Source organism: Xiphophorus hellerii, chromosome 9 (genome assembly GCF_003331165.1).
Source record: "Xiphophorus hellerii strain 12219 chromosome 9, Xiphophorus_hellerii-4.1, whole genome shotgun sequence".
Lineage (NCBI taxonomy): Eukaryota > Metazoa > Chordata > Actinopteri > Cyprinodontiformes > Poeciliidae > Xiphophorus > Xiphophorus hellerii.
In genome coordinates, this window is record NC_045680.1 from 31,477,272 (window position 1) to 31,490,945 (window position 13,674).

General features: G+C 43.9%; 1 protein-coding gene across 3 annotated transcripts; it reads left to right on the forward strand.

The window, feature by feature from the left end:
- Positions 1-487: 487 nt before the first annotated feature.
- trmt1l (tRNA methyltransferase 1-like) lies at positions 488-13,068 on the forward strand. Of its 3 annotated transcripts, XM_032572102.1 has the most exons (17): positions 488-625; positions 1,460-1,564; positions 1,657-1,719; positions 4,919-5,032; positions 5,104-5,168; positions 5,700-5,856; positions 5,928-6,048; positions 6,124-6,203; positions 7,580-7,832; positions 7,906-8,118; positions 8,904-9,094; positions 10,002-10,068; positions 10,145-10,308; positions 10,382-10,438; positions 12,351-12,477; positions 12,559-12,779; positions 12,901-13,068. In XM_032572102.1, the coding sequence occupies exons 1-16, from the start codon at positions 565-567 to the stop codon at positions 12,749-12,751; spliced, it is 2,031 nt and encodes a 676-aa protein (XP_032427993.1). In that variant the 5' UTR covers positions 488-564; the 3' UTR covers positions 12,752-12,779; positions 12,901-13,068. The 3 variants fall into 3 exon arrangements, with proteins under 3 accessions (XP_032427993.1, XP_032427992.1, XP_032427994.1); XM_032572101.1 differs by having other exon boundaries at positions 12,559-13,068; XM_032572103.1 differs by having other exon boundaries at positions 4,922-5,032; positions 12,559-13,068.
- Positions 13,069-13,674: the final 606 nt, after the last annotated feature.

The following is a 13,674-nucleotide window of genomic DNA, read 5'->3' on the forward strand; positions in this document are numbered from 1 at the left end:
TAATTTATTTATGAGAGTAAAGTAAGACAACTGACATGAGCAGTAAATCCTGTTTGTTTTGCTGGGGATGTGCGTCTTACGTCATCACGTCGAGTGTAAACGTAGCTTTCTGCCGGGTCTTTGTACTTGCTTGTCCTTCTCCTTTCTTATTTGTGCTGACATTTAATGTAATGAAGCCGAATTTTCCACAGAGCTGTTCTCATGTCTGTATTCTCAGATCTTAGTTTTAAGTCTCATAAATTTTCTGGAATTTTGAATTGAATTTGGCGCCTTAACATTTCGCGTTAACTAACGGTCACTTTAAAAGCCCGCGCTGTTGATGCTCCGCTTGAATAATGAAACGCCTCTTTTTTAAAATAAAGCCTTACCTGATAAAGTTAATTTCAAGATAATATCTCTACTGTAATTTCGGCTTTCATCACATTTACTTTACTGATTTAGGAAGTAAGTTTGAGGCAGAAAGTCTTTATTTACGTTCTGCAGCGGACTCCGCTTCGGAGTTACGCAGTTTACGTACGTAACTCCGTACGTCAGAGCACTTCCTGGTTGCTGCTGCAGCTGGAAATGGCGGAGCTGAAAGAGGCGGACGCTTCTCAGCAGCACCAGGAGGACGGAGGCATCAAACGTGAGTAAAACCGCGCCATTTTATCGTTTGTGCGCTCATTTTGCGGAGAAAAGCGCGCTTTAAATGAATGCGTTAGACGCTGTTTTTGCTGCGTGGTGAATTTGGAAGGAATCTGAGTTTTTAAGTGCGGAGCGGGACGAGGGCCTCAGCGCGGAGCTCCGCCACTGGGCCTAAACAGTCAACAACAACAGGAGGCTGGAGGCGCAGAGCCGGACGGCCAGCAGCGGATCTGCAGCTGCAGGCGTCAGTGAAGCGGTTTCCCAGGATCAAATCAAATAGTATTATCATTATTATTGTCATCATTATTATTATTATGAATATTTAATGCGAGGCAGCCTCACCACGGAGCTGCGCTGCAGGACCGCAGAGCCGCTGCGCAGAAAAGTGCGCACCTTTTCCAGTTTACGCACAAAAACTTGACATAAACAGAACTGGAGGGACTGATGCTAGAAAAATAAATCTGTGTTTTCCTAGTTTAATCCAGATCGCTGGTTGGCATGAAATTCTGATATTAAAACACAAAAAAACAAAGTTGTACATTAATTATTACAATTCTAAAATATAAACAACCGTTTTTATTGTATTTACTAACTTTATTTAGCTGCAACAGGTGTGGGAGGGGGGTTGTTCATCTCTGCTTTCCTCTTATTGTTCAGTTTCAAACCATAAACCGTTAGATGTCATCGTTCCAGATCATGATAAAATTCTCAACATTTAACATTTAACAGGTCCAATCAGCTGAGAGTCTCTCATTCAGGTTTTATTTTTAAAATATGATGACCTGGTATTTCTATTTTTATTTTTTATTTTAATTTCTCCCATCTGGGAGTGAAGGTGATGAAGACACCGGAGAGGAAGACTCTGCCGGCGCGGCCCCCGCTGCAGAGCGGAGCGACGCTGCTGCTGACAGCGACTCCAAACCTTCAACCACGACCTCCGGTAAGTCAGCCAACCGTCTGGTTTCACCAACCGGCTGGGAACGCTGCAGACGCAGGACATAACGGAGTGTTGGGGTTTCCTCCTGCCTGCAGACAGACACATCTCCATCCAGACCAAACTGGAAGGACTGGAGACGCTGGTGGACCTTAATGGTGGTGAGTTCAGGTCCTCAGGAATTTCTCTGCCTTTCTTCTTTTTATTCTCTATGGAGGAAAAAAACATTTGGATGTGGATAAAATATTAGAAGTTGATTAAAGTTACATAAGAATCATAAAAGGGGTTTAATAGAGAAAATGATGCTAAAATAATCATGTTCAGGCTTTAACTCAAGAATTAAAGGGGCAGCGTTATGTGTTTTCCAGGCACTTGGCAAATCAAGTCACTATGTTACCTTCAGTTTTTATGAAAATGCTATATGTATCAAATATGACTTAAAAGAAATGTTATTTCCTGATTTAACGCCTTGAAATTGGCCTCTGTCTCTTATAATGAGCTCAGCAGTTCCATCAGCTGTTTGCTATTTGCTGCTAGCTAGTCTGAAGGTCTGAGTGGGGGAGGAGCTTTGCCTCGAAGGCGGGGCTACGTCCACCCTGGCCTTTAGCACAGCTGAATGGTTGCCATGGAGATCAAAGGATTTCTGAAACATGCATAAAAGAATAAGAAATAAAGAATGTCTCCTGCCACACCAGAGGAGACAAGACCCTGGACCATGTCTACTCCAATCTGGCTGGAGCCTAAAATGTGACACCCCTCCCCAACATCGGACAATCAGACCATCTCTCCCTGTTCCTCACACCTCGGTACTTACCACTCATCCAACGTGTGAAACCTACCGTGAGGACAGTAAAGGTGTGGCCAGAGGGCTCAGACGCTGTGCTCCAGGACCGGTTCAGGAATACAGATTGGACTATTTTCCACCATACAGACTTGGATCAGTACGCCTCATCTGTACTGAACCATATTTCCACCACCATAGAACGTGTCACCACCTGCAAACGCATTACCATGTACCCCAACCAGAAACCCTGGATGAACGGAGACGTTCGTCTCCTGCTGAAGGCCCGCAACATCGCCTTCAGGTCAGGGGATGCACAGACTTACAGTGCAGCCAGGGCTGAGCTGAAGAAGGGAATCAAGAAGGCCAAACACCACTACAAAAGGAAGGTGGAGGATCATTTTTCTAACGCCAACCCCCGACGTATGTGGCAAGGCCTTCAGATTCTCACAGACTACAAGAACCCCAATACCACCCCGCTTCTACTGATGTCTCCTTCCTCAACGAACTTAACAACTTCTATGCTCGTTTTGAGAGAGGGAATACCACAACTGCAACCAAAGCAGCTACCACCCCAGGCCAACAGCCACTGACTTTCCTCCCCACTGACGTAGGAGCGGCTCTGAGCAGGATTAAATCCCATAAGGCTGCGGGTCCTGATGGCATACCTGGACGTGTCCTCAGAACGTGCTCTGGGGAGCTGGCAGGAGTGCTGACGGACATCTTCAACCTGTCCCTGGCCCGCGCTGTGGTACCGACCTGCTTCAAGTCTACCTCCATCGTCCCAATCCCCAAGAATCCCAACCCAACCAGACTCAATGACTACCGCCCGGTAGCCCTTACCCCCATCATTACCAAGTGCTTGGAGCGGCTGGTCCTAGCACCCCTCAGATCCTGTCTCCCCCCCACACTAGACCCCTACCAATTTGCATACAGGCAGAACAGGAGCACAGAGGATGCAGTCTCTATAGCGCTGCACTCTGTCCTTTCTCACCTGGACAGTAAGAACACTTACGCCAGACTGCTGTTCTTAGATTTTAGTTCAGCATTCAACACTGTCATCCCATCACAACTCATTACCAAACTCACAGACCTCGGCATCAGTTCACTCATGTGTAACTGGTTGCTCGACTTCCTGACCAGTCGACCTCAACATGTCCGGCTGGACAACCACTTCTCATCCACCATCATCATAAACACCGGAGTGCCACAAGGCTGTGTGATGAGTCCCTTCCTCTACTCCCTCTTCACCTACGACTGCAGACCTGTCCATGGCTCTAACGCCATCATCAAGTTCGCAGACGACACCACGGTGATCGGCCTCATCAGAGATAATGACGAGGCCGCTTACAGGGAGGAGGTAGACCGTCTGGCTGAGTGGTGCGACAAAAACAACCTGCAGCTGAACACCGAGAAGACCAAGGAGCTTATCGTGGACTTCAGGAGGAACGCTGACCCACATCCACCCATCCACATTAAGGGGACAGTGGTGGAGCGTGTGGACACCTTTAAGTTCCTGGGAGTCCACATCTCCGAGGACCTGACTTGGACGACCAGCTGCTCCAAACTCATTAAGAAGGCGCATCAGCGCCTCTTCTTCATGAGGACCCTGAGGAAGAACCACCTGTCCTCAGAGATCCTCACGAACTTCTACCGCTGCACCATTGAGAGCATCCTCACCAACTATATTACAGCTTGGTACGGGAACTGCTCTGTCTCCGACCGGCAGGCGCTGCAGAGGGTGGTGAAAACTGCCCAGTATATCGCCGGGGCACCGCTCCCTGCCATCAAGGACATCTACAGGAAACGTTGTTTGAAAAGGGCCGGGAAAATCACAAAGGACTCCACTCACCCAGCACACACACTCTTTTCCCTCCTGCCCTCTGGGAGGCGTTACAGAAGCCTACGGACCAGAACCACCAGGCACCGGAACAGCTTCTTTCCCACAGCTGTCACGCTTTTGAACGCCTCCTGACATAAAACATAAACTATAAGGACTGTACTCCCCTATCCTCTCATACAACAATAACACATGGACTATCCTCACACACACACACACACATCACGGACTGTTTTCTTCACACACACATACAACCTGTAAATTTTATCTGCCATTATTTATCTATAATCCATTCCCTAACATTCTTGTATATTCTGTATATTCTGTATAATCTGTGCATATAGCTCCCATATTTATATTTATACACAATATCTATATCTCTTGCTATAACCCCTTATAGTCCATACATACATAGTCTTGTACATCTGTAAATAAATATTTATATCTCGTAGAGCACTTCTGGATAGATGCAAACTACATCTCGTTGCTTGTACTTGTGACAGTGCAATGACAATAAAGTTGAATTCTATTCTATTCTATTCTAAAATAAAACTCCAGGTTTGTTTCTGCTGAGGGAAAAACTTTCTGACATGATGGAAACCTGAAAAAACTCAATTTTACATGACACTGCCCCTTTAATGATGCTAATTTCTTCAAATCTAAACATATTTTATAAAATGCGGATGAAGAATAACTTTCTCAGCTGAATCCGGATGGTTTGTCCATTTCTGTCCTCCAGCAGGGCGGAAGTCCTGCCCTCTGTGTCCTGAGGAGAAGTTTAAAGCCTGCTACAGCCACAAGCTGCGCCGGCACCTGCAGAACCTCCACTGGAAGGTCTATGTGGAGTTTAAAGGTAGGACAGCAGAGAGACGCAGCCCGGCGGCTTCAGCCTGATGCTGACCTTTGACCTCCGTCTCCCTGCAGGAAGCAGGATGTGCATCTGCCACCTGGCCTGCAGGAACCCCAAACCCAGCCTGAGCGGAGATCAGGTGAGGCGTTTCCCTCCACTCATCATCAGCAATAGAATCATTTAAACTGGCGCTGGGACGCCGTTTTCATTTTTAATCATATTAATTGCAGGGTGTGTATTAATCAATTGGAATTAATTTAATTTTAATAATCAAAATAAGCAACATTTTCCATTCAAAAAACATTTTGCTGCTAAATTATTGGATAAACATCCAATTAAACAAGATATTTCCAGTTCAGCTCTTCAGGTTCTTCGGCCTTCAGATTGGAGCAAAGGGTTTCAGGAAGTTCTGATCCAGTTTGGTTAGGAACATCTGACCTAAACAAACTGGACCAGGCAGAGAATGAAAACTGTCAGCAGATTGAAGGTTAAATAAAACCTGCCCAGTAAACAGGAGCATGTTTTTTATCTGTGTCATGACAAACTTTAAGAGAAAAGTGATTCTGTACGCTGATGACACAGCGATCTATGTGTCTGCTGCAGAGAAACACAACTTAAATTAAAACTTTGAGAAGTTCCTGAAGCGGACTCGGTTCTGTCCGTCCTCCAGGTGTCGGGTCGACACATGGCCCACTTCCACTGCGTGGTGTGTTCGGTCACCATCGCCCGCAAGACGGACATGGTCAGCCACCTGAAGCGCCACTTCAACAAGGGAGAGACGGAGGCCAGCTACCCCGGCGGCTCCGACGCTCAGACGGAAGAGCCCAGTGAGCGCCGCCGTCACAGCGAGGCTAACGGAGGCTGACGCTCTGCTCACCATCCCGTTTCTCATCCACAGCGCCTTCGGGTCAGGCCTACGAGATCCTGAAGGAACTGGGGACCAACGTCCAGCTGCTGCCGAACCACAGCACCCCGCTGAAGAGCGACACGTACTTCAACCGGAAGATGAAGCCCAACAGGTGGAGACGAGGCGTCCCGTCTGTTTCTGAGTGAAAACCGTCGACGGAAGCTGACGCTGCGTGTTTGTGTCGCAGGCAGCTGGTGTTCTGTTCGCTCGCGGTTCTGGCCGAGGAGAGGAACCCGCTGGAGTGTCTGGATGCTTTTGGAGCCACAGGTGAGACGAGATGAAACTGAACTGAGAATAGAAGACTCTGATGGATTAACACATTTAACAAACACTCACACACCACCGAACGTACAAATGCCCCACAATAGCAAAATCTTTACAACCTGAACTGAAACTGTTGTTTACTTAACGCCTTATTGAAGGAATGACTTCATGGTGAGGATAGACCTGCTGTCGTAATGGAACCAAAACTTCTGCGATTCATTCTGAGAAACTGAAGATTATTCCTGCAGCCATGAATCCTCTGTTCATCTAATTATTTCTGGTGTTTTTCTTCCCACTGATATCTTCAGCTTTTCCTTTGAGTGAGCCGGTCTTAAACCACTTAAGCTTAACCACTTAACCATCAGGAAGGGGCGGCATGTTTTATTACTTTTAAACACAACAAATACATGCAGTACCTAGCGGACCAATAGGGGGCGCCTGCAGACCGCAGCTTGATAAAGAGGATTCAGTTTAATGTCCAGCAAACTGTCTGCATGTGAAGAATTAATCATTAATCAATCTTTGAGATCTGTGAGAAAGATTTCCTGTTTTTGGTTTGATAATCAGAGTAAATCAAAAACTGTTTTCAAATGATTATTTTATTTATTAAAGGAAAATTTATCATCCAAACCAAACTGAGCTTAGCTGGAAAAAGTACCTGAAAACTGGCAGCATCAGCTGTTTGTGATAACTGGGAATAAGTCTTTTACTTTGGAGGAACGGCGACTCTTTCTGTTTTCCAGAACTTATTTAATTCAGCCACTTTAGAGAGTTTAAGTCAGACTGTTCAGCTCAATTTCATTTATTTCTATAAGCGCCGTTTCACAACAAATGTCTGGAGGCACTTTATAAAAAACCTCATTTCAATCCATTCACACACCAGTGCATTAATGTCGGTTTATTATTCAAATTAGTTTAAAACGTTTCCAGGGAAACCCGGCAGAGCATCGAGTCGTTAACTAGCAGCATTCACTCCTCCTGGACCAGCAGGGGGCGCCAGACAATCAGCAGCTGTGAGTCCTTGACTTTAACAATCCGTCTTCCAGAGCATGCATGCAGCGACAGTGGAGAGGAAAACTATATGATGACTTTCTGAAGGCAGAGTTTCAGAAAGAACAGGAGCTTCTTAAAGAGACAGAGGCCCAATTTCAAGACATTAAATCAGGAAGTCAAAATTATTTTAAGTCAAATAGCATTTTTATAAAAAACTAAAGCAACATTGTTGCTAAAGGGCCTGAAAAACAAAAGCTACTGCCCCTTTAATACACTGGACTGTAAAACAGTGAACTGCTCAGTGGAACGAGGCGTAAGGTTCTGGAGTAAATGAACTTTGGGTCGGAGTACGGAGGAGTAACTGAGTGGGTTCTGCTGCTCCTCAGGCATCATGGGCCTCCAGTGGGCCAAACACCTCCGCAGCACCGTCAGAGTGACGATTACAGACATCAGCGACACCTGCGTCAAAATGATCAGAGAGAACTGCGAGCTGAACAACATCCGGGCCGATGGCGGCTCTCGAGGGCCGCGGGGCCCCGACAGGGCCGGCTGCGAGCCGGAGACGGCCCCCGTCGCCACGGTGGAGGTCGCCAAGATGGACGCTAATGTCATGATGCATCTGCGGCCGTTTGACTACATGTAGGTTGACCTTTAAACCCATCCTGAAGCGTCTGATGTCAGTCGTAAAATGCTTTGACCTTTAACCTTCCAGCCACCTGGATCCTTTCGGCACGGCCGTGAACTACCTGGATGCTGCCTTCAGAAACGTCCGGAACCTCGGCATCATCTCAGTGACGTCCACGGACACGGGCTCGCTCTACGCCAAGTCGCCCAACGTCACGCTGCGCCACTACGGCTGCCACATCGTACGCACCGAGTACTACAAAGAGCTGGCAGCCCGCATGGTGGTAGCCACGGTAGCCAGGTAGGCTGTCAACGCTAACGCAGATTAACCTGAGCGTTTCAGCGCATAACTCAGATTAAGCCTCTCAGTTGGCTACCAAGTTCACAGCAGCCGTTATGGATCGACGAACAGCGAAAGATCAGGTTTCCGTGGCAGCAGACAGCAACAAAAGTTTAACATTTTTAATCTTCCTGGTGTTGTGTTGCTTTTCTAGCCCACATGTTCATGTTAATGTTCTAGCTCACAATTTCACATGCACAAATTTGGCCAGTCGCTCGTCTGGATGAGGACAAGCGACTTTCGCCTCATCGCTCAAGTTCCGCAGGAAATAAATGGAGAGTTTCTAATTTAACGTTTAAAACAAAATGGCTGCCTTTAAACCTTCCTGAATATGAAAACCTGGAAAACCAAGAATCTTTAGATGTGTTTAAGTCAATAAAACATTTTGGCGGTTTTTGATATGGGCTGTATGGGCAGTGTCCCAGGGCGGCATCAGGAAGGGGCGGCAGAATGACGTCTCTTCTCTGAGTGGCTACTGCTTGCTTGAGTCGTGGAATAAGTTTCCCTTCGCTGCTGTTCTGGGAGACTTTACCTGTTTTCTGCTGTAAAATCAGATAATTGAATTTTGATTGGTCGGAGTGCGACAGGAAGGTCTTGCTCCGCTGCGTGCATATTTATATTTCCAGCTTACCAAATTAGGCATAGTGATTAGTGACAGCGCTGCAGTGTGATTAATCTGAGTCATTTTTTTAATTGACTGTTTTTAATGAAGCCGTTTAGTGAGATGTTCCTGTGACGTCCTGCAGGGCGGCGGCGCGCTGCAACAAAGGCATCGAGGTTCTGCTGGCCGTGGCTTTGGAGCACTTTGTGCTGGTGGTGGTGAGGGTCCTCAGGGGCCCGACTCAAGCAGACGAGTCGGCCAAGAAACTCCGCAAACTGGTCCACTGCCAGTGGTGTGAGGAGAGAGTGTTCCTGAAACTGGGCAACATGGTGGACGGTGAGCTGCGTTCAAACTGGGAACGATTCGCTACTTCACACCATAAATCAGAAAAATGAAACCATGCAGCTTCGTCTGTTGCTCTAAGTAGAAAATTATTGTTTTATCTCATTTCACTCAAAAAGGAGTTGGATATAATTGTGCAGAAAACGAGAAGTAGCTGCTGTTGGAAAAATGTTGTTGATGTTAAATTAATATTTATATGTATAAAATACATTTTTCCTCCTAATCTGCTGTTAGTGAAATATATTTAGTTTGCTTAGTATAAGTTAGCTTGACTTATTCAGTTCAGCTAAATTTACTCTGATTAGTTTAGATTATGTTAGCCTGTTATAATCTATCTTATTTTAGAATCTAAGCTTACAGATCTATGCTAATGGAGAAATGACATCAGTCACACTGTATGCAAAATACATAATTTCTCATTTATTTAGTGGCACAAACATTTGTCCCTCCTTTTCTCTAACGGGGGTCAGCTAACAACCAAAGCACAAGCTGTGCCTGCTAGCTTGTTTTAACTTGCTCCATTTTAGGGAAACTTATTTTAATTAATCTCAACTTATATTATTATTATGTTGACTTGATTTGTTTGATTTTTGTGTTGTTTAGTTTCTTTTATTAGCATCTAGAGTATCATAGCTTAGCTCAGTGATTAGCATTACCATAGCAGAGTTTAAGTTAGCTTCACTTTAACTTCACTTAGCTTTGTGTAGCTTAGCTTTTTTTAAGCTCAGTTTTTTGTTTCTAATTTTGCTTCATCTTAACCTAACTTCTTGGAATACTTTAGTTTAGTGAAACTTTATTAGCACATTGTCATGTGGCGCCTAATTTATTTTACTTTAACACAGTTTTTGCTGCATTAGGAGGAAACTACTTTTTACCTACAGGCTAAATTCTTGTCTTGTAGACACTGTTCCCTGCCACTGTCATGGAAGTCTGCCTGGGAAGACAGCGGTGCAGCTGGGACCTCTGTGGTAAAAATCAGGGACCATAAATTAAAACTGAAAGCTTATGTCTAAGTATAACCCGGGTTAGCGGCTGTGTTTGCAGGGCCGGCCCTCTGTTCAACACCGGCTTCCTGAGGAGGATGCTGTCTGCCGCCGTGCAGCACAGCATGGACGACGTCCAGCCGCTCGTCAAAACGCTCATCTGCGAGTCCGAGTGCACCACGCTCAAGTCTCTGGTGCACGGGTCATCAGCGCTCAGTAACCAGGGTAACCGCCTCCGCTCTAATGCCGCCTGCTGCACCTGCAGCATAAAACGCTAAATGTTGTGTTTGTGCTGCAGTGGAGTGTGGAGTCGTCATCAAGACGCTGCAGAGCGGAGAGGATGGAGATCAGGCTGGTCAGTTTCTCTGCTTTTAGCTCCGTCTGCACAGAAAACAGCAGCTGTGACCTAAACGTCATGCTTCTGTTTGTCCTGTAGAGGGCAGTGTGAGAGAATTTACAGCAAAATGTTTTCCTGCAAACTAAAAGTTTTTACCAAAACACTTTATTGATCCTGTTACTTAGTGAAAACTTCTACAATCATAACTCAGACTGTTGGACATTAATTGTTCAGTTTTAATTGTTTTAGTTTGGACAACCAAACTAAATGATTATTATCATTCAGTGAATGATAATAATAATCATGTAAATAATGTTTCTAACACATAACTGTGAATAAGTCACAACATCCTCCTGCCTGATGAATATCTGTACAGGATTGACCTTCTATTTAAAATACCTCTACAGTCTGGATGGTTTTATTGTCCAAAATATCATATTTAAAAAAATTTTTCTAACAAAATGACAGATGATTTTCCACATTTTCTGCTTTTTATTTTTTTATTTGGCCAAATTAATGTGTTTCTTTCCTTTATAAACAGTCACCAGAATACAAAATATTTATATATAAACAAAATCCCAAACTATATTTTGTGCAACAAATAAAAATATAAAATAATGAAATAAATATAAATGTAAAGTAATTTGGTCTGAAATCAGCTACCAAGTGGAGACAAAAATGAAAAACTGCAGCGGTTCAACACAAGTTTATAAGATGTTAAAAAGTTTTTCCTTTATGTTTTATAAGAACTCAAACATCTTTATATTTAAATGCTCAATCATAAAAAACTGGCTCAAGTAAAAGCTTGTGCTCACTTTGCTCATTGTTTCCGTCTGTCTGTCTCCACTGAAGTGAAAACCAGCTCCAGTGTTTTTGTCTTTCGCTTCATGTTCCCTCAGCTTGAACAGAAAAGTTCAGCAAAATCTGCAGCAGCAACTTCAAACGAGGCGATTCTGTTTCTGTGAATCTGCTGAGCTGAACTTTGGTTTTCTGCAAACGAAACAACTTGAAACAATCTGACTCCTTCTCACAATCCAGCATTGTCCTCTGACTCGAGTCAATGTGTCTCTTACTGCAGAATGCATCAACTTTTCATGACTCGACTGAACTGATGGCTCAGATTTACTCTGAAGATCTGCAGTCCTCCAACACGTAGAGCTCTTTCATCTAGAAAAGTTTCAAATCTTTTCATTTAGAATCTATTTTTACATTCTGCTTTGATCTTAGTTGAGATATCCAGTTCTTTCCAGTTGCACATTTCTTTATTTAACTCTAGTTAACTCTAGTTAACTCTAGTTAACCTTAGTTAAGTAACAAGCCGTTTCATCGATGCTGTGATTCTTAAGCCTGTTTAAGTTGAACAGGTTCAGTCGTACAACAGTTTAATACTTAGATTACTTTACCAATTTGTAATCATGTACAGTCATGTTAAATTCCTGTAAATTATACTTAACATATTTCATTTTATTTATTTGAAGCAGGTTTTTTAAAACAAGTAATGAGTGGGACAGGAGGAACCAGAACCAGAACAAATAATGAGCGTCGCATTTCTCTTCTGAACACTGATTTAATCCGAGGCCTTTCCTCAGTTTAATGAAATATATTACTTACAATAATTATCAGAAATTTGTAATAAAACCATGTTAAGATATTCATATGCCTGTTCAATATACTGTTAAAGAACCATACTACCTAAATAAAATTATTACAAACTATAATAAAAAGACAAGAAACTCTACAGACACAAAATAAGAAAAAAACTATTTATAATGACAGTTGTAAAAAAATACAGCATCAAAATAATTATCAAGTCTTTGCCAATGTGCATCTATAAATTCCTCATAATCTGAGTTATGTAAGATAATAATAATCTACTAGTAATAATGTAGATGTAAATGAGCCGCAGCAACAGGTTTGTGTTTTCCTGCAGGGAAAAGGAAAAGCGTGGAGGATTGTGGGAACGTTGTGAAGAAGCTGAAGCCTGATGCGTCTCTGGATCATCCGCCGTTCTACTACAGCATCCACCGGCACAGCATCCGCAGCATGAACATGCCCAAGTGAGTCCCGGGCCGGCGGATCGCACCAGAACCCGACCCGGTCCGGCCCGTCTCAACGGTTCTGCTGCTCTGCCTTCGCAGGTTGAACAAGTTCCTGCAGTACCTGACGGAGGCCGGCTTCAGGGTGAGCCGGACCCATTTCGACCCGACCGGGGTCCGGACCGACGCCACGCTGCAGCAGTTCAAGTCCGTCCTCACCAAGTACAGCGTGCCAACCGGTACCAACGCCGCCGGCGCCGGCCAGAGCGCCACAAGCAACGAGAAGGCGGTCTGAGCCGGGGAACGCCCCTCCGCTGGCTGACCCGGTTCTAACCCAGTTCTGACACGGTTCTGACACGTTTCTGACCCGGTTCTGACCCAGTTCTGACACGGTTCTGACACGGTTCTGACCCGGTTCTGACCCAGTTCTGACACGGTTCTGACCCGGTTCTGACCCAGTTCTGACACGGTTCTGACGGCGCTGATGGACCTTTATTAGAGCACAAACTGATGAGAATCTATTTAATTGACCTAAAACCTGATTTTAAGCGTTTCTCCTTTTTACCTTCATTTGTCTCTTTAGAACCAAAATAAAAATCTTTCTGAAAATAATTTTTTTTTGCAACTGTTTTATATTTCAGTCAAGAACCAAAAATAATTAAATTCTGAGCAAACAGATTTCTTCTCCAGCATTAAAATTAAAAATGGCTTCAAACAAATGAACTGAGCCTGTTGAGCGATTTTTAATGTGCAGATATGAAATATTTTGATATGCAGGTAAATGTTAGGAGTTTCCTCACATTAACAATAATAACTGGAAAAAATGTTTGGATGCAGAATTTTCATCGTTTGAAAATAAGATCAGAGGAAATGGTTAAAAGCTGAAGAGACCTGAGCTCCTACATTTCCCACAATGCAACCTGCCGAACCTGCTTTATGTTTTTCTGCAGGGTTTTTATTTATGTATCTGCGGACAGATTCAGTTTATGATCTTCTGTAGTTTTAAGTTATCAGGTTTAATTTGAGTAAAGTAATTAGAAACATTTAAACCTGCAGCTCTGACGTCACAAAAACAAACTTTACATTTCCAACTACAAACATGTTTACATTTATTTTTTAAAAGTGGAGAGAATCAGTTCAAACATCATAATCCATTTTATTTCTGGTTTCTGTTGTGTTTAGTTTTTATTTATAGCTTTTAGTTGTTTATTTTGTATA